Source organism: Felis catus, chromosome A2, assembly GCF_018350175.1.
Source record: "Felis catus isolate Fca126 chromosome A2, F.catus_Fca126_mat1.0, whole genome shotgun sequence".
Classification (NCBI taxonomy): Eukaryota; Metazoa; Chordata; class Mammalia; order Carnivora; family Felidae; genus Felis; species Felis catus.
The window spans coordinates 60045310-60063386 of record NC_058369.1 but is presented as its reverse complement, the minus strand read 5'-3'; the positions used below and the strand labels follow the sequence as shown (position 1 = coordinate 60063386).

General features: G+C 50.4%; 1 protein-coding gene across 6 annotated transcripts in view; it reads right to left on the bottom strand.

Annotated features, from left to right (window-relative positions):
* Nucleotides 1-7081: 7081 nt before the first annotated feature.
* ALDH1L1 (aldehyde dehydrogenase 1 family member L1) overlaps nucleotides 7082-18077 on the bottom strand; it is a 130460-nt gene continuing 119464 nt past the window's right edge. For 5 of the 6 annotated variants that reach the window (XM_045052057.1, XM_023250100.2, XM_045052059.1 and 2 more), the window contains exons 19-23: nucleotides 16843-16941; nucleotides 13728-13893; nucleotides 10595-10700; nucleotides 9221-9420; nucleotides 7082-7417 (exon numbers count right to left, since the gene is read on the bottom strand). In XM_045052057.1, the coding sequence (XP_044907992.1) occupies nucleotides 7362-7417; nucleotides 9221-9420; nucleotides 10595-10700; nucleotides 13728-13893; nucleotides 16843-16941 (627 nt within the window). In that variant the 3' untranslated portion in view covers nucleotides 7082-7361. The remainder of the gene's footprint in view (nucleotides 7418-9220; nucleotides 9421-10594; nucleotides 10701-13727; nucleotides 13894-16842; nucleotides 16942-18077) is intronic. The other variant, XM_045052058.1, reaches the window with a different exon arrangement.

The following is an 18077-nucleotide window of genomic DNA, read 5'->3' as shown; positions in this document are numbered from 1 at the left end:
TCTTTACCAGTCTGGGTCAAGCTTGTTCATAGGGTGGGAGGTAGCTCCAAGCAGAGAGGGACTGAAAGCTGCATATCCTTAAAATAAAAAAAAAAATTTTAACATTTATTTATTATTGAGAGACAGAACATGAGCATGGGAGGGGCAGAGCAAGAGGGAGACACAGAATCTGAAGCAGGCTCTGGGCTCTGAGCTGTCAGCACAGAGTCCGACGTGGGGCTTGAACTCACAAACTGTGTGATCATGACCTGAGCTGAAGTTGGGTGCCCAACTGACTGAGCCAGCCGGGTGCCCCTAAACTCCATTTCCTGATGGAACAGCACCACATATTGAATGGTGTCCTACCTCATTCCCATTTCCTGTGGATTTCTGCTCAGATCCCACCTTACCAGAAGGATCTTTCCTGAGCACCCTGTACAAATAGTGCCTCACCCATCCCACCCTCGCCCACAGACAGCATTTGCAATTCTCTCACTAGTGTATTTTTTCTCCCTATTTTTTTTCTCCATGGTATACACTAGACTCATTTGCCTGTTGGTTTCCTCGGTTTTTGCCCACTAGAATGTACGCTTCATGAGGGCAGAAACTTCCTCTTGGAAAGTGGCACATTATAGGTGCTCAATATATATTTGTGGAGTAGAGATACATAAGTTCTGACCAGCTATTGACTCAATGCCATGGTAATAATAATAGTAATAGAATCAGCTGGCACTGAGCACTAACATCACACACAAGCAGGTGCTGAATAACACTTCATATTCATTGTCTTAGCCTCACAATTACCCTGGGAAGTAAGGACAGTGAAGATTGCACTCTACAGATGTGAAAAACTAAGGATTGGAGAGGTTATATACTTCTCCAAAGTCAGAGTTATTAAGTGGCAGACTGTAGATTTGAACACAGGTACATGAAAATGCCCTTTCATTGTCAGTGGAGGGGATTCTATTTTCCTTTCAGCCATCCTTGTATTCCTAGGATGCTAGAGTTTGGTTATAATGAAATTATTCTCTCTATAGAGATGAATTCAATTTATGAGCATGTTATTGCAAACATTAACTATGTTGCCATTTTTATGATTGTTCTATTCATTTGGTTTTATGTTGTTGTTGTCATATTTGGACACTAGAGACATGATAGTTCTACAGAAAGAATGATAAAACTTTCATCTTTTCCTATGCACTGGAACATAGATATGAAAATTATTTCTTAATAAAGAAACAACTTTCCTTGTCTGAGCTGAGAGCCTTGTTGGAGGTAGTGATTCACCCTGCCCACTGATCCTCAGTTTTCCCACTTTTGGACACATGGAGACTGAACTTCCTGTTCCCTGGGTTGGATGGGTCACTGTGGCTAGCCTGAGCCAGTTGGTTAGGAGCAGAAGTGATGTGTCACTTTCAGTGGAGAACATCTAAGTGCTGACACAGACTCACCAGGGTGTTTCCCCCTTGGCCATGGCACATGTCAATGTCTTAGAACAAGGAGCCCTGGAACAGAGTCCCTGACCATCCATGATGGACACAGAGCATAAGTAAGAAACAAGTTCATTGAGTTGTGAAGCTAGCCAATCATCAATGATACAGAAGTAACTCCTTGTTGGATCTTCCATGTTTTTCCAAAAGTGAACAAATCTGGACAGGTTCTTTACTACCTCTTAAAAGAATTGTAGTCATGTATCTTTTTTTTCCACAAGATAACCCAATGCAGTGAGAATTTAGAATGATCAGCATACAGATTTATTCATTTGGTCAATCAACATTTATTGAGCACCTATTATACATGAAGCCTGTCCTAAGCACTGGGAATAGTGAAGTAAACAAGCTGTGTGTTCTGCCTTCATTGTTTTCAGTTAGAACTCAACACTTGTTCAATGAACAAATACAAGTTTAATATAACCTAGACCTTGCAATTGATTTAATCCATTCCATGAATCATATGGAAGCTAACATTTATCTTGTCCTCACTGAGTGTTAGGCTATTTTCAAAACACTGTGAGGTTTTACAGATGAGGGTATTGAAGCCCAGAGCAAGTTCAGTAACTCATGTAAGGCCAGGATGAGACACATTTACCAAGTCATTCATTCCTAGGTACTTATCAAATGTTTACTATGTACCAAGACTGTGTTTCCAAGTGAATTGGTCTCACATGGGTATTCTGGGCAAGACTGTTTACTAGACAGAAACTTTCAATGTGATACTCTTTGTAGAGATGCGTGTCCTCATGCCCTTAATATATGTATTGTTAAACTCCTTTACCCATTTGAAACGCAGTTTATAAGGACACTTCACTCCTTGGTCCAGCTCAGTGGACCCCACAACACTAGGGTTGTGGTTATAGTGCCTGCCAGGGACTCACTGCCCAATGCACCTTACACATTCCCTTGGGAGAAGTGGCACTTTTGGAGGATTACCAATGGGTATGCAACACAACCTTGTGCCTAAGTTTGCACTCACATAACCAGATGTTCTCTGGAACGTTCTTTGCTCTTGCACTCTGCTCTGCCTGTATCCCCTTGGGCACACAGACCATCTCTTCTTTGGGGTTTCCCCAAGAGGAGCAAGTTCACAGGAAAGCACAGGAATAGTGAGGAATTGTTGACCTTGGAGGGAGAATGGAAAGGAATTTCCACCACCTATTCCCTGATATATCTCAAAGACGTTTTGCCTTGGCCACCAAGGGATCACCTTCCCTGCCTTTCCCCCCCCCCCCCCCCGCCGCCTGCCAAGTCTACCTCCTTCCTTCGCCACCTCATTCCTACACACACTTCAAAATCTTCTTCCCTGTACTACATAGAGCAAGCCTGTGGCCATTTTCTGATCCTGAACATCCCCACCAGCCCCTTTTTACCTAGTCAGAACATTTTTTCTGCATGACAGAAGACACTGCCTGAAATGGCTTCTGGTGAATTCCATTTCCTCTGGCTCATCATGTTTGGATCAAGACAGATCAACAGAATGCTACAGTGGGCTCCAAGGTCTGTCCTCCTCCCCACCCCACCCCACCCCACTGTAGTTGGACGAATATGTAGTGTTTCATGCTACCAGGGGGGTCGCTTGTGCCTCCAGTAAGTCATCATGTGCTCAGCTACCTTGGGGAAGGTCATAAGAAACAGCCATCTGCAGCGTAACGCCCTACTATAAAATAGTATAAGGCAGTGGTCATCACATGAGAAAACATATTATTTTCAGGACATAAAAGATGGATTTCTTTCTGTACTCCAGAAAAACTAGTTTGTTTCTTCTGTCACATGGACACTGTGAATTAGGCCACAGATTAGGTTTCCTCACACTCTTGTCAGCTAGAAAGCTCTGAGCTAAATTGTGCTCCAACTTTAGAATGGTATAAAATTTCACAGAACACGGTTTTGATACTAACCACACTCCTGATTTTATCTTTGTGCTGTGTTCCTCCTTGGCCCTATTCACACATGCATATTTTCATTTTGTTCATTATATTTCTTAAATGCCTTTAACATGGAAAGATAAATGCATTTAAAATTACAAAAAGACAAGTTTATTTCTCCCATGTACCAATGACTGCTGGCAGGTCACCTTGGATCATATTCACCTCCATGATGTTGGGGATTCAGATGTCTGCCACTGTGTGCTGCTCCGTCCCCCTCCAAGGGTAGTGCCATATTCGCATGGTCTGAAAATGCCCACCACCCTCTTTCCTGGGTCTGCTTCCAGCCAGTCCAAGGGAAGGAAAAGAGGGAGAGCAACAGTATGACTCCCTGCTTTAAGGGGCACGTTTCTGGAGTGAGCACTTCTACTCACATTCTGTCCACTGGACTTGGTTCTATGACCAAGACATAACTGCAAAGGAGGTTGGGAATTCTGTCTTTCTTCAGGTCAGCCATGGACCCATGCAAACTTGGGGGTTCTAGAACTCAAGAAAGAAGGGGATAAAGGAATGGAAATGCATAAACCGATAGTCTTACCATTCTTACTGTGAGATAATAGAAAATGTGTACTGGTCTCTGCCCATGGTTCCTGGCACAGAGCTCCTGACACCCTTGTAATTTCCTAAGTGATAAGAACGCTAATATTTGTCTCTGACCCTGACACAGTGCTCCCCAAACCCTTGTAATTGCCCAAGTGAGAAGGGCATAGGAGCATCTTTTATTCTATTGAGGTGACTCTGGGTGGGCTCCCAGATGGCAGCCAATCACCAAAAAGACCAAGCCATGATTAGAAACTTGGCATTTTCACCCCCTCCTGCCCCACCAAACCAATCTCCAGAGAGGGGAGAGTGGCTAGAAATGGAGTTAACGATGAGTCATGACTATGTGAGGAAGTGGCCATAAAAATCCCAGCAGTATGGGTTTTGGAGAGCTTCCAGTCCTGGTAAAGACATCCACACTGTGTGTGAGAGGGGACTGTGGCTCACCCCAACTCCACAGATACAGAAACTCCCATGCTCAGGACCCTCCCAGACCTCACCCTATGCATCTCTTCATCTGGCTATTCATCTGTATCCTTTATCATATCCTTATTAAAGTGGTAAATGTGTTTCCCGAGTTCTGTGAGCTGCTCTAGAAAATTAATGTAACTCAAAGTGGGACTCATGGGAACCTCCGATTTATAGCCAAATCAGATACAAGTTGTGAGTAACCTGGACACCTACTACTTGTGACTGACATCTAAAGTAGGTTGGAACAGTATTTTGGAGTTGAGCTCTTAACCTGTGGGATCTGACACTGTCTGTGATGGATAGTGTTGACAGTTGAGTTAAATTGTAGGACACGCAGCTGGTGTCACAGAGAATTGCTTGATGTGGGAAACACCCCCTACATTTGGTGACCAGAAGCATCAGAAGTGAAGTGTTCTATGTAAATGTAAAGGAGACACAATAGGAAAGAAGTATATAGGAAGGGAAAGCAGGGTAGTTTTTCTCAAGTACTTACCTTATAGTTTCAGAAGAATTCTTGAAGAGAGGAGAAGGTAGAAAGGTAGGAGCCCAGTTGTGCACATTCAAACCAGAAGTGTCAAGATGCAAGTGTAGTGGGGCGACCTGGCTGAAACCAACCTCTGTGTGTGTGTGTCTAAAGAGGGGAGAAGAAGGTTTCTGGGCTCAATTTGGGTTTGGATCAGCCTGCGCTCCAAATGTTTCCTGCTCTTCTACTGTGAAGAGCTGTTTGCAGGGAAGACAGGGCTGACCCCTCCAGACACTGGGCAGGCTTCTGGCTGCATTAGTTGGACCCCCTTGGCCCTGGGGCTGTTTGAGGTGAAACAAAGGGGACCTGGGAAAGGGGAAGATAAGGGACTCATCTTGTTGGATGTGTGTTAAGGCAGATCTGCACCCCTTTGGGACAGGAAAATTCTTCTCAGCATGCCTAAATGGCTAGACCAGTTGAACATCTGACTCTTGATTTTAGCTCATGATCCAACAATTTATGGGATGGAAACCTACATTGGGCTCTGCGTGTAGCCTGCTTAGGGTTCTCTGTCTCTGTTTAAGATCCCTTCTCTCTCTACCCCCTCCCCACTCACACACTCATGCCCCCTCTCTCAAAATAAATGAATGAACTTAAAATAAGCGGGTGGGGGAGAAGGTCTTCTCTCAGAGAAGTGGTTCTCTTCCATCAATCATCACGATCAATTCCCAGGGAGGAAACAGGGTCCAAGAGGCTTAGGCTGAGGTGAACAACACATTTCTTCCCTTCTGTGGGCACGAGCATTGAGACCACAGTTCTGGTGGGGGGGTGAGCTGGCCCTGCTGCAAGCAGCCTGGTGGGAAATGGGTACAAGTGCCTCCCATGGGGCCTACACTTCAAGGCTATGGGTCTGGGCTTCGGGATTCTGAGTTGGCTCATGGAGTAAGAGTTGTCAGTTCTTCATGACCCTCTAAGAAGCCCTTATGAGAAGTTACAGCCTCCTGGCAGTGGTACATGGGGGGTTGATAGAAGAGCCCACTTCCTGCTTGGGCTACAGCGGACATGGGGAGGTAAAGGACCCCCACCCCAAGACAGGAGCAGTAGCCAGTGGATTAGCTTGCTCCCCCCAGACCACAGCAGCTTAGGCCTGTCAAAGAGCAAATCCAAGTGGGCCTGACCCCCAGCAATGGAGGGAGTCAGGAACTCAATACTGAGGGGCTCTCAGAGGGGTGAATTGCTCTGTAGGCAGAAAGGGCTTCAGAGTCCTTCTCACTCAGAAACTAGAGGGAATGCAATTTCAAGTGGTCTTGTAACCTTGGGCAAGTAAATGTCTCTGCCTCAATTTCCTTGTTTATAAATGGGGACAAAAGCAGTTGGGCTAATGGAAGGATTAAATGAGATAAATACATAGTGAGGGCCTGGAACCTCCATGCCTCCAGTTAGTACTCAGTGAACTACTGCTTCTCACTACTATTACCAATCACTGTTACCAGGGTAGTCTGGACGGGCCTTCTGTAAAAGTGTGTCCTGAAAGGAAGAGAAGCCATCATGGAAGGTAGCCAGGCATAGGGACCTCCCATTGCGGGAGGGAGATTTCATAGGTCCTGGGGGACAGACTTGGCTAAAGGAGGAGGACTGAAGATGCTCCCAGATGAGCAGAGGCTGGGCCAGGACACTCCCAGCATGGCCAGGACTTGCAGGGGGAGGAGGGGAACTTCAGAGGGGCAGAGCCGGGTAGGGGTGGAGGGGTGGGATGCCGAGCAGAGTGCCATGTGGAGTAAACTGGGGCAACAGCAGGTAAGTGAAGGTGTAATGTTTGTGCCCTCAGGAGTGGGAGTGCAGAAGGGAGGGCCCCAGAGTCCTACGGGGTGACAGGAGAAAGAGTGAACAAAGTGGAGGGCTGGGCAGGCGGGGCAGGGCCTGTCCCATCCAGGGAGGCTGCTGCAACACAGGGAGACAGCTGCATCCTGGCACGACGCTTCTGCTGCCCATCCTTCTTCCTCTGCTCTGCATTTCCCAGGGATCACGCCACAAATATCTCACACTCCTAGCTTCATCTCAGCACCCATCTTCTCAGGCTGAAGCTGATGAACATTTTTTACTCCTGCACCTCTCCCCAGGACACCTTCCTTGGGCAATGCCACTCGAGTGCCAGGACTTGCAGGGTCACCAGGGATACCCACAGAGGGAGTGGAGAGACACGGAAGTCCTGCTGCCACTGGTCAGAGCCTTTATTTGCCTTGGGGCCAATTTCTCACCCAAAGGGCACTGTGATTGGGCAAGGGTGGGGCTGTCCCAGCAGGGACAGAGAGTGTGGACAGGAAGGTTTCCAACAGTGTCTCAAGTGGGGTGCTGTGCACTCGGGAGGGGGTGAGAGCATGAGACCTCTGGGGGAGCAGCCTAGGCCTCCCCTTGAGAGGGCAGGCCTCGTTGTGCAGGGCGAGGACACATCGTAGAGAGTGGGGCATTCTCTCAGGACCTCTTTCTTCAGTACTCAAAAGTAATTGTCTTGACCCGCAGGTACTCGTTCAGGGCCTCCTCTCCTGCAAGACACCATGTGCCATTGGGAAACATCCTCACAGCAGCCCTTACAGCAGGCCTGACACTGTTCTGAGCACTGCACCCCTGTTGTCACACAGATCCATGCAGCAACCATGTGGGGTCAGCTTAGGCTCAGCCCCAGTTACAGATGAGAAGCTGAGGCCCTGGGGGGGTCAGGAATAAGTTGGGTGGATAGGGGGAGGTGAGGATTCCACCACAGGCATCAGAATACAGACCAATCTGGGGCAAATGTTCCAGAAACTTCCCTCCTCTGACTACCTCCTCTAGAGGGATGGCAGCCCCATCAGCCAGAGGGCAGCCAAGAGGCTCTTTTGGGGCCCTTACTAACCAGAGGTGCCTGTCCCCACTGCTGCCCCCCAGCTAATTCCAGGTCATGCCGCTACTAGGAAAGGGAACTCACAGGCACCCAGAAGCTGGCTGTGTTCTGCAGCTGTATGTCTGGCCCCATGACCAGTATGTTGGGTCTGTGGTTGCCTGACATCTCCCCCACCCACTAAGGTTAGCTCCAGGAGCCACACTTCACCAGACAGGGCCTGCTGAGTTCTCTTGGCTCAGCCTCAATGGGCTATTGGGGATGCCTGGTTTATGTGCACAGGACACTGGGGATGAGGTGGCAGCAGAGAGGATGAGCTTGAGGAGCTCGGGGGGCATAACCGTAAGTGCCAGAGATTAGACCCTGGAGACTTGGCACCCACAGTCTCCTGGATGACAATAGCCCTTGCATATTTCCATGGAGGACACCAAGAAGAGGAGGTGGGAAGAGGTGGCAGATAAGGACAAATGGAGCAGGACTGTCCAACATCACACCTGTGCACGTGCATGTGAGCGAGCCCCACCTCTGTGTGCACAGTGTGGTACCAGGCTTTGGGGGGTGTTGTTGGGGTCCCTTTAACCAGCACCTTTGGGGGTTCCCACAGCATGTGAAGGATGGATGGGGGGTGGGAGAGAAAACAAAATAGCAACCACCTCCCTGAGGATCCTGAGCTGGGTTCAGATATGGAGTGTTGGGAGACAGCTGCTCTCCCACGCCTTGCCCCCCTCACCACGGCTGGGCCTCAGAGGTAGAATCCCCAACTGGAACCAGTCTTCAACTGCTAGACTCCATAGTGCCAGGATGGGGAGACTGGCACTCATCCTAAATCATGCAACAGCCCAGGGAAAGAGGAGTGCCAGACCAGATCTCCACTTCTCCTGGCAGGCCAGGCGGGTTGTATGTGGCTACTCGCTTGGGTGACATTGTCTCTACACTGGGGACTCACACCGCCCCATAGGCCTCCATACTCAGCCTCCATGGCTTCCCCTATTTCTGTGGATGAAGCTCTGACCATGGCCACCAGGACACTGCTCTCTGGCCCCTGCCAGCCTCCCTAGCCTCTTCTCCTCCGGCCCTCCTGTCCCTGAACTGAGGCCCTTCTCTGCAGCTCCAAGACCAAAGCTGGTCTCTCAAGACCTGCTATCCCCTCTGCCAGGAGCACACACCCTCAGGTCTTTATTCTGCCTCTTCCAGACACTGGTGTCTCAGTGCAGGCACCTCCTCCTGGGAAAGGCCCACCCTGGTCCCAGCTAAAGTCACCTTCCTAGTCTCCTGGCCAGATCACTCTGTCTTGTCTGCTTCCTGCAGTCCTCACTTTCTAGCAGGATCTTGCATACCGCCTGAATTATCGCCTGTCCCCTCTTGGTAAGAGGCGAGCACTGGCAGCCATCTTGTCAATGCTACACCCCTGACCCCCAGGACTGGGTGGGCGGGGGCCAAGAGGCCTTACAGGTGTTCAGGATTAGGTTACCAAGGTCTTTGCCAAAGCCGGACTGCTTGAACCCTCCGAAGGGAGCGGCCACGTCGGTCTTGTTGTATGTGTTGACAAACACGGTGCCTGCCCCCAGCTTGTCGCTAACATACAGGGCCTTGTTGATGTCCCTGGTGAAGACGCCAGAAGCCAGGCCAAATTCTGTCGCATTGGCCCGAGACAGCACGGTGTCCACGTCACTGCGGGGAAAACCCAGGAAGAACTCTGTGAAGAGGGTCATGGGGCCACCTGAGGCATGGGATGCAGGGAGACCTACCCCCCTCCTCCGAGGGGAGGTGCCACCCACTCCAAGCTTCCCATATCATGCAGGACCCTCTGAGAAATCATGCTGGGCCGACAGCAAGTATGGAGGAGATAGGGCAGCTGAGAGAAGAGGAAAGAATGACAGGGAGGAGGCAGAGTAAAGTCAGACCATTCTGGTCATCATGGGTGAACCCCTCACTTTATAGACCAGGGGATAGGAGCCCAGAGAGTGGGACAGGCTCAAGCCACACCCACATAGAAAGGAACACCTGTCAGGCATTCCTCATGGAGCTGCCCTGGGGGCGTCCCCACCACAGACATTATAGGCTTGAAGATTCAGCACAATATTTGCTTGGTAGATGGCAGAAAAGTGTCTCATTCTAACACAGCATGTGAAGATAATTTTGATAATTTTTTGACAGCTGGAAGTATGGTGTATTGAGGATGAGGTGCCATTCTAGAATCTGCTCAGAGGTGCTACTTTGAAAAATAATAGTCAGGAAAAGAACCTGTGGTAAAGCAATTATGGCCGGTCCCTATTCCCCTCCTGGCCTCGATGACTTGCTGGACCAATAGGAGAGGGGAAAGTGAAGTTCCGGGGTGCCTGAGGCTGACTGATGGTTCTTGAGGAGGCTTACATCTTCCACTGGCCCTCTTTGGGTGAGTGAGGTGCCAAGCAGCAACTGCCATGCCACGGAAAGCCTAAGGGGAGGCCCTGACATGGAGGTAGAGATGGCCAGTCCCATTGAATATTGACCAAATTGAAGATTCACAAGTGAAATAAGTAACTTGTTATTCCAAGCCACTGGGGTTTGGGATGGTTTCTTACACAGCAGTGGATAATGGGAACAGGACCAGCAGGCTGTGAGAGGCATCAGAGAGATGAAGTGGATGCTCTCAGTTGGAACCAGCCCTCCTGGACCTCCGGGGACTCTGCTAACTTCAGTGGTTGACAAGGACTGGGAAGACTAGGCTAGGCTTCATCCTTAGCCTCCACCCCACCTGAATTCTCCTTCTGGCCACACCCGCCACCCACAAAGCTCAAGGGAAGAACCCAGTAAAGCATGGAAGAGGATCCGGTTCTCAAGAGACATAAGCAGGGCACACTACCCATCAGCAAACCGAGAGATGATCATGATGGGCCCAAAGGACTCCTCCTTGGCTATGAACATGTGGTCCTCCACATCCGTGAAAACAGTTGGCTCGAAGAAGAAACCTAAGGGGGAGACAGAGGTCCGTGGTGTGTAGGTGGGTGGTCCTATCCCAGGCCAGACCTGGTCCTGTTGGCCACCATGCACACATTCCCACTCTGGCACTGCAATTTGTGACACCTGTGTGGTGAAGACCACATGCTGTGGGTGCCTTTCCTGCCTCAGGAATATGAGTCCATGGGATTATCACAACTCTTTCAACTAAACGTTGCTGAGGAAAATGAGGCTAATGCTCAGTGTTGGTCTGTGATAGAACAGCAATTCTGTACCTAGTATAGCCCTTCATGTGGCTCTCCATCAGTCCCTGTGGAGTAGGTTGAGTAGGGGGAGGTCGGACACGAGTTCTGATAGACAGGATCTCCCAGAACTGCTTCCCATCTCCTTCCAGACACCTCAGTGTGGGTGCTGATGCCCCAGGCACAGAGGCAAGTGCCTCCTGCTCTCTTGTCAACACATGCCAACCACCTACTCCCATCCAGACTGCCGCCCCTACAGGCCCTGGTTCTAGGTGGAACCACCTCTGACCGCAGAAATGCTTCCTCTATTTCTCCTCTAGAAACAGAGTGCAGGGGCCCTGAGACCCTACCTGACTGAGATTTCATTTAGCCTCACTAGGGAAAATTGAGAGACGTGAAATTTTCTCTTCCTGGTTTTTAGAAAAACAAAAAGAAATTAACCTTAAAAGTAACTTAAGGGGCGCCCGGGTGGCTCAGTCGGTTAAGCGGCTGACTTCGGCTCAGGTCACAATCTCACGGTCCGTGAGTTTGAGCCCCGCGTCGGACTCTGTGCTGACCGCTCAGAGCCTGGAGCCTGTTTCAGATTCTGTGTCTCCCTCTCTCTCTGCCCCTCCCCCGTTCATGCTCTGTCTCTCTCTGTCTCAAAAATAAACGTTAAAAAAAATTTTTTTTTAAATTTAAAAGTAGCTTAAATAAAATATTCCATATTTTTCACACATTTGTAAATTATATTGTAACATTAATTACAATTTTTAAAACCAAAGTTAGGTATGAGGGGTGCCTAGGTGGCTCAGTCGGTTAGGCATCCAACTTTGGCTCAGGTCATGATGTCGTGGTTCGTGAATTCGAGCCCTGTGTCCGGCTCTGTGCTGACAGCTCAGAGCCTGGAGCCTGCTTCGGATTCCATGTCTCCTCTCTCTCTGCCCCTCCCCCACTCACACTGTCTCTCTCTCCCTCTCTCTCTTTCTCAAAAATAAATACTTTTTTTAAAAGTTAGGTATGAACACATATTGGCTCACGTGGTGTAGCCTGTATTCACTCAATCTGCAAACGAACTGTTGCCCATCAGGTGCTGGAGGCTCTGGGCTCACCAGGCTCTGTCCCTTTCCTGTTCCTTCATACTCTTCTCTGCCCTTCTGGGCCCCATGAGGGGGACTGTATGCCCACGCTCCCTCATCTTCTGGCTTCTAGTAGAGTTTGTACCCCATAGCTCTACCCCTCACCAGATACCAGGAATTCTATGCCCTCCTCTTGGCCCTCAGGCCAGGGGGTGGTGATGGTGGCTCCCCGCTGTTCCTGGTTTCGAGGCAATGCACTCCCTCCCCTCACTGCTCTGCAAATCATGCCTTCAGTTCACTCTCTCCAATCAGCCTCTGAACTCTGCAGAGAGTGGCAGTCAGTGGCTATACAATTGTCACCGTAGAAGATGCCAGGGAGCAGCTGTGACACAGGAGCACATATGGTCTGGGTCTGGCTGTTATTTGAGCTGGTTGGTGAATTCACCAGGTGGTGAAATGGGAGCTGGTTGCTCATCAGAGGAGCAGCAAATGCACAGGGAGCAAGAAAAGGTGAGATGTATTCAGAGAGAATAAAAAATGGCTGGAGCATGTGTCATGGGTGAGCAAGTTAGAAACAGATCATGGAAGACCCTGTGTATGAAGTGAGGAGATTGAGCTTGTCACTGCAGGGGAATGGGTCCCTGTAGAAATTGCTCCAATGTTGGGGAAGATATAAGAGACTTCTGATAGCTACATGAGTGAAGGGTTAGCATGGCTCAAGAGGTTCCTCAGGAAGCAGATGTGATGGTCCAGGCAGGACAAGCTGTGGAGAGTTGGCAGGATGGTAGGAGGGATGCAGGGCAGGCAAGAAAGATTTTTAATTTAAGAGAATCAGGCAGTTAATTTAGAGTAGGGGGTCAAGAAAAGAGAGGAGTCTAATATTCATTGTTTCCTTCCCTCCTTCATTCCATGAAATTAACTCAGGTTTCATATGAGTCTCAGTGCTGGCATGAAGGACCTAATGGTGTAGACAGAGACAGACAAAGTGTCTTTCCCCATGTAGCAGGCAGTCTAACAAGGAAGCAGTTCAAATAGTCCATGCCATAGCTCCTGCTCCTCTGGCTCCAGTGACTTGATCAGATGGAAGATTCCAGAGAGGCAGGTGTATGCCTGGGTCAGATTGGGGCTGGGAGAACTCAGATGTGACGGATTCGGTACCCATTCAGTTCAAAGGGGCCGTGGACATACAGGTGGAGGTGTCCAGGTGGGCAGGATATCTGGATGAGGAGGAGCTTGGAGACAGATATTTGGGAGGGTATGAGCCACTGCAGGGGGTGAGATCCTCCAGGGAAAGTGTCTGCCATAAGCAACACTCCAAGCTCAGGAGAGACTTGAGCATACCTCCATTTAAGGGACAGGTGGTGAGGGAGGTTCAGTGAAGAGTGGCCACTGAGAAGTAATGCCAAAGATAGAAAGCCATGAAAGCCAGTGCCATGGAATCCATAGAAAGAGAGAATTTCAAGGATGCACAGAGGTTTATGGCAAATTAAAGTCCACTATGATACACATTAAACCAGCACTGACTGGATTTCAGCTTTGCTGTCTTCACCTTGCCAGCACCATGCCTGGTCTGGCAGGTGTCCAGATAGCCAAGGCCATGGCATCCAGTGTCACAGATGGGCCCTGAGGCCTGGGAGCCTAACCATGGCCTTCACATGCCTCCAATTAGAAATAGACAGGAAACCAGAGGCCACGCTACTGGCCTTTCAGTTCACCCAAGTGGAGTGCTCTGACTGACCTGGCCGAGGGACTTGACTCCCACCACAGACCAACGTGGCCCCTTCCTCCACACCACGCTGGCAGTACTCTATTAGCTTCCGTAGGTGGGCTTGGTGGTTCTGTGGCCCATGGTTGGTGTCCCGGTCTAAAGGGTTACCGATCTTCATCCTCTTCACCTCTTCTACCTGTGGAAAGTTCTCCCAGTCAGGTCCTGCTCAGGTGCCCAAGTTCCTGGCAATGCTCCAAACCTGACCCACTGACATTTTTGCATTTGGCCTCCAGCCACTAGCCCCTGAAGAAATTCCACACACCCTCAGGATGTTCCATATTCTGGTTCCAAACCTGCCTTCCAAGCTGAAACCCAAGATGTATCCTATGTGCAAGGAGACCTGAGCGTAGCATCAGATGAGCTGGGAAAACAGAGGTGTCCAGGGATATGGGTGAGGGCCGGACATGGGGTTGGGGGTGGTGTCAACAGAGTGTGTCTCTACACTGGTCCTGTGCCCAGCTTCACAGGCCAAGAAGCTGAAAGAACATTTGTCTGGGGATTCCAGAACATGGGATGGGGATGGGGATGGGGCCAGGGAACACCAGTCCTGCTGCAATGCCCCGGTGGTAAGAATAGAGCAGAGGGGCCTGGGCCTTGAGTCCACCCACTCCTGCTCCCACTTCTGCCTGCTTCAGGGCCCAGCTTCAGGGTCTCCTCCTTCCAGGAAGCCTTCCCTGTTGCCTCAGCCAACACAAAAGTCTTTGCTGCCTGGAGATGCAGGTCTGGGTCTCCACAAAGGATGTGCCAGATGGTGTCTGCTGGATTCTGGGGCTGAATGCAGAGAGTCATAAAAACCTCTGAGTATGGGATGCTGTGCTATGGAAAAGAACTCAGGTGGCATAACCAGTGGAATGTAGACATCAGAACTTCTGGGCTCCAGGCTAGGATCCACCCCTTCCATTTTTCTCTCTCCAGGCTCCTTCCTTGGTTTCCTAAAATCAAACAAGGTCATCTACACCCTCCCTGTGGCTGCATCAAGGTCAGACCTGACTGGCCATCTCCTCTACCTCTGAGGCGAGGGCTGTCTCACCCCTCCATTCAGGCTCTGCGCACACAGTCCAGACAGGCCTAATCAGATGCAGCAGACACTCAAGTCCCTGAGGAACACCGTCTGCCCTTTCACCAAGAACCCCTTCTCTGTGCTGAAGGGGGTCCCCATCTCCTGCTTTGCTCCCCTTCTCTGCTCTCACTTGGCCACCCTCCACCCAATCTTCCTAGGACTCCAAGAGCAACAGTGCTGAGTGTCTTGAGTGCACATCTCCCTTGCTATATTTGGGAACTGAGATGATCCTGACAGTTATCCTGGGATTCTGACCCCTGACCTCATCCTGCGGGGGTTCCATAACTCTCTTGCAGACTCCAGAAGGGTTGTACTCCCCATAACCACATCCACTCAGTGAGCCGCCCCCTCCATCATGATTCTCCATCCGTGTCCCAGGTTCAGCTATTCCTGTGCTGGGCATGTCACAGCGAAGGACTTGCTCAACCAGGCTGCCCAGCTCCCAAACTACAGTGGGTTATACACCCACTGTATGCACTTCCCATCGGGGTGGAGCTGGTTTCCCACCCTTTCAAACTGGGGTGGCCTGTGACTTGCTTTGGCAGGTAGAATGTGGCATGAGCAACCTTTGAGAGATCCAAGAGGGCTCTCAACTCCTGCTCTCACTCTTGGGAATCCTGCCACTGGCCCCGCATGTGCCCGAGCACACACTGTGAGAGGAAGCAACACAAGGACAAAGATAAGCCTCCCCAGTGCAGCCACCAGTGCTCCTGCCGGCCACAGATGCACGAGCCAACCTCAGGTGAACCTGGGTTGGTGCCCACGGTGCCAACCCACAGGACTATGACTGCACGAACAGCATTTACCAAAGCCACCAAGTTTGGGGACTAGCTTATGACATGGAAAAAGCTGTTACACTCCCTTTTCTAGAAGGTCTGCTCCTTTCCTCCCTGCCTTTCATATTTTTACCCATTATGCAAGACCCCCTCCAGGGACACCTGGGTGATTCAGTGGGTTAAGTGTCCAACTTTCAGTTTCGAACCAGGTAGTGATCTCGCTATTTGTGGGATCAAGCCCCATGTTGGGCTTTACACTGACAGCATGGAGCCTGCTTGGGATTCTCTCTCTCTCTGTCTGTGCCTCTCCCACAGAAGTGCACATGCACTCTCTCTCTCTCTAAAACAAAAGACCTTCTCCAGAACTCCTTCTGAACACCTGTCCTGCCTTCTCTCAGTCCTGCTCTCTCTTTTTTCCTGGCTTCATACAGTGTGTTTAAATCTGCACACAGGTGTTGTGTTCCAGCATCCCCTCCCTTACCCACTGTGATCAGACTCTCCTTTCCAGGATGTGGGGAAGGGCTCTTGGCTGAAGCTGAGCCAACCAGAGCCCTGTGGGTCCTGCAATCACTAAATGGACCAGAGATGGACCTGGGACCCAGTCATGCCAACCAACATCCTCCCCCACAGCCTTTTCTAACAGAGTCAGTGGGGACAGGGTGACTTTCCCTCTGGTTCTATGCTATCAGCGCCATGCCCCTGTGGGCACCCATCCCACAGCAGCCATGAGAAGTGGTTGCTGATGGTCCCAGGTCCCAGGGAGAACTCCTCTAGTCCATGAACACTCACAGCCAACAACTGTTGAGAGGGGATAAAAGCCTGGCCCCTTGACCCAGGGGTACACCTAAGAGCTGTCCTTCTTGCTCCAGAGCTCCTACGTGTGGGTCAGGCTAGGGCTGGATGTCACTTGAGACCATGTCCTGTCTCTGTCCTCTCCTAGTCCCTCTCACCTCTTAGTCTTCACCTGAGAGCTCATCCTTAGTAAGCCACATGCACCTGAATTCCTGGCTCAGGCTTCACTGCTGCAGACGTGCCCTAGCACAGGCCCTTTCTGGTTATGCCAGTGTGAGCTGCAGGGTTGCTATTTCTTGCTGAAACAATAAAAACCAGTAAAAATGATATGGCTTTGCCTGAGGGTTTCCTTGCTCAGATGAACAGTGCCCGACTCCACCTGGCCCAGCCCTGTCTCCCTGTCCCCAACGCCCTGCAGCCCAAGTCTTCCTGGTGAGGACTCTTCAGCATAACTTACCACCTTCTGCACAAAGTGGTCGTGGATCGAGTCCTCTATGAAGAGCCGGCCCGCCGCAATGCAGTTCTCACCTTTGTTGAAGAAGACAGAGCTCATCCCCTTCAGAGAATGGATAAAGATGCTGGCTTACAACCTCTCCCAAGGCACAATCCCCCCACATCCCATCGGCCCCAGGTACCCCCTTCCTATAAGGAAGGGGAAGAATGTGTATGTCTTGACCTTTGATGGGATGGTGGGCCAGACCCAGCCAGTGCTGGGCATATAGGCTCCACTCATTCCTCAGTCACCTCAAGAGGAGAGATGAGTCCCATCCCCTGGGGACACCTGTGTCCACACTGCAGAGAGTGGAGCACAAGTGGGAGTCGGGGAGTGAGCCTGGAGACCCTGTATACAGGCATGCTCCCTGGGGTGATACAGGAGGGGTCAGAACTCACCCTCTTGTGGCTGAGCCTGGAGGGTCTGTTAGCTTGGTGCAGGCAGCAGCCCCATGTCTTTGAGGGACAAGGTGCCAGCTCAGGCCTGAGAGAACTCCTGGCAGGGGTCCAGAATGACTGTCCTCAGTGGATCAAGGGAGCCTGTATTTTGGACCTGGGGAGCCCTATGTGGGGGGCCAGGGGAGGAGGGTGAGCCTGACTGCTCTGGGTCAAGCTCAGCTCTCATGGCAGCTGGGATTGCACTGCCCAATGACATGGCCTGGGCCGCTGGCCCTGCAGCAGTGGCCTTGGCACCAGGGTCAAGACCCTTGGGCTGATGTACTTGTCTCCCTCAGCTTCCCTGAGGCTGTACTCTCTTTCCTGTCCATGCTGGGTGTCACATTGTGCTTCAAGACACCTTGAGACTTAGAATGGGGCATATTTGGACACATGGTTGAACATGGCCTTACTGGCTTGCTCCCAAAGTGTGGAGAGGGGGACTGAGGCATAACAATGAGTGACAATACGAACATAAGGACAACTGACACACAGCACCTGCTACATCTTCTAAGCCCTTCCGACTTACTAGCATGTTGAATCACTGTAACAACCATAGGTGTATTCTCCCCATGATACAGGTGAGAACGCAAGGGCCAGAAAAGTTAAGTAACTTGCCTGAGGCTGCCCAATGAGTCAGTGGTGGAACTGGGCAAACAGACATAGCAAAAAGGAAAGGTTTTCATGCTGACCAGAACAGATGGGAACATGGCTAACATTTCCCATTCGGTGAAGCTGATTTCAAATCCTGACAGTTATGAAACT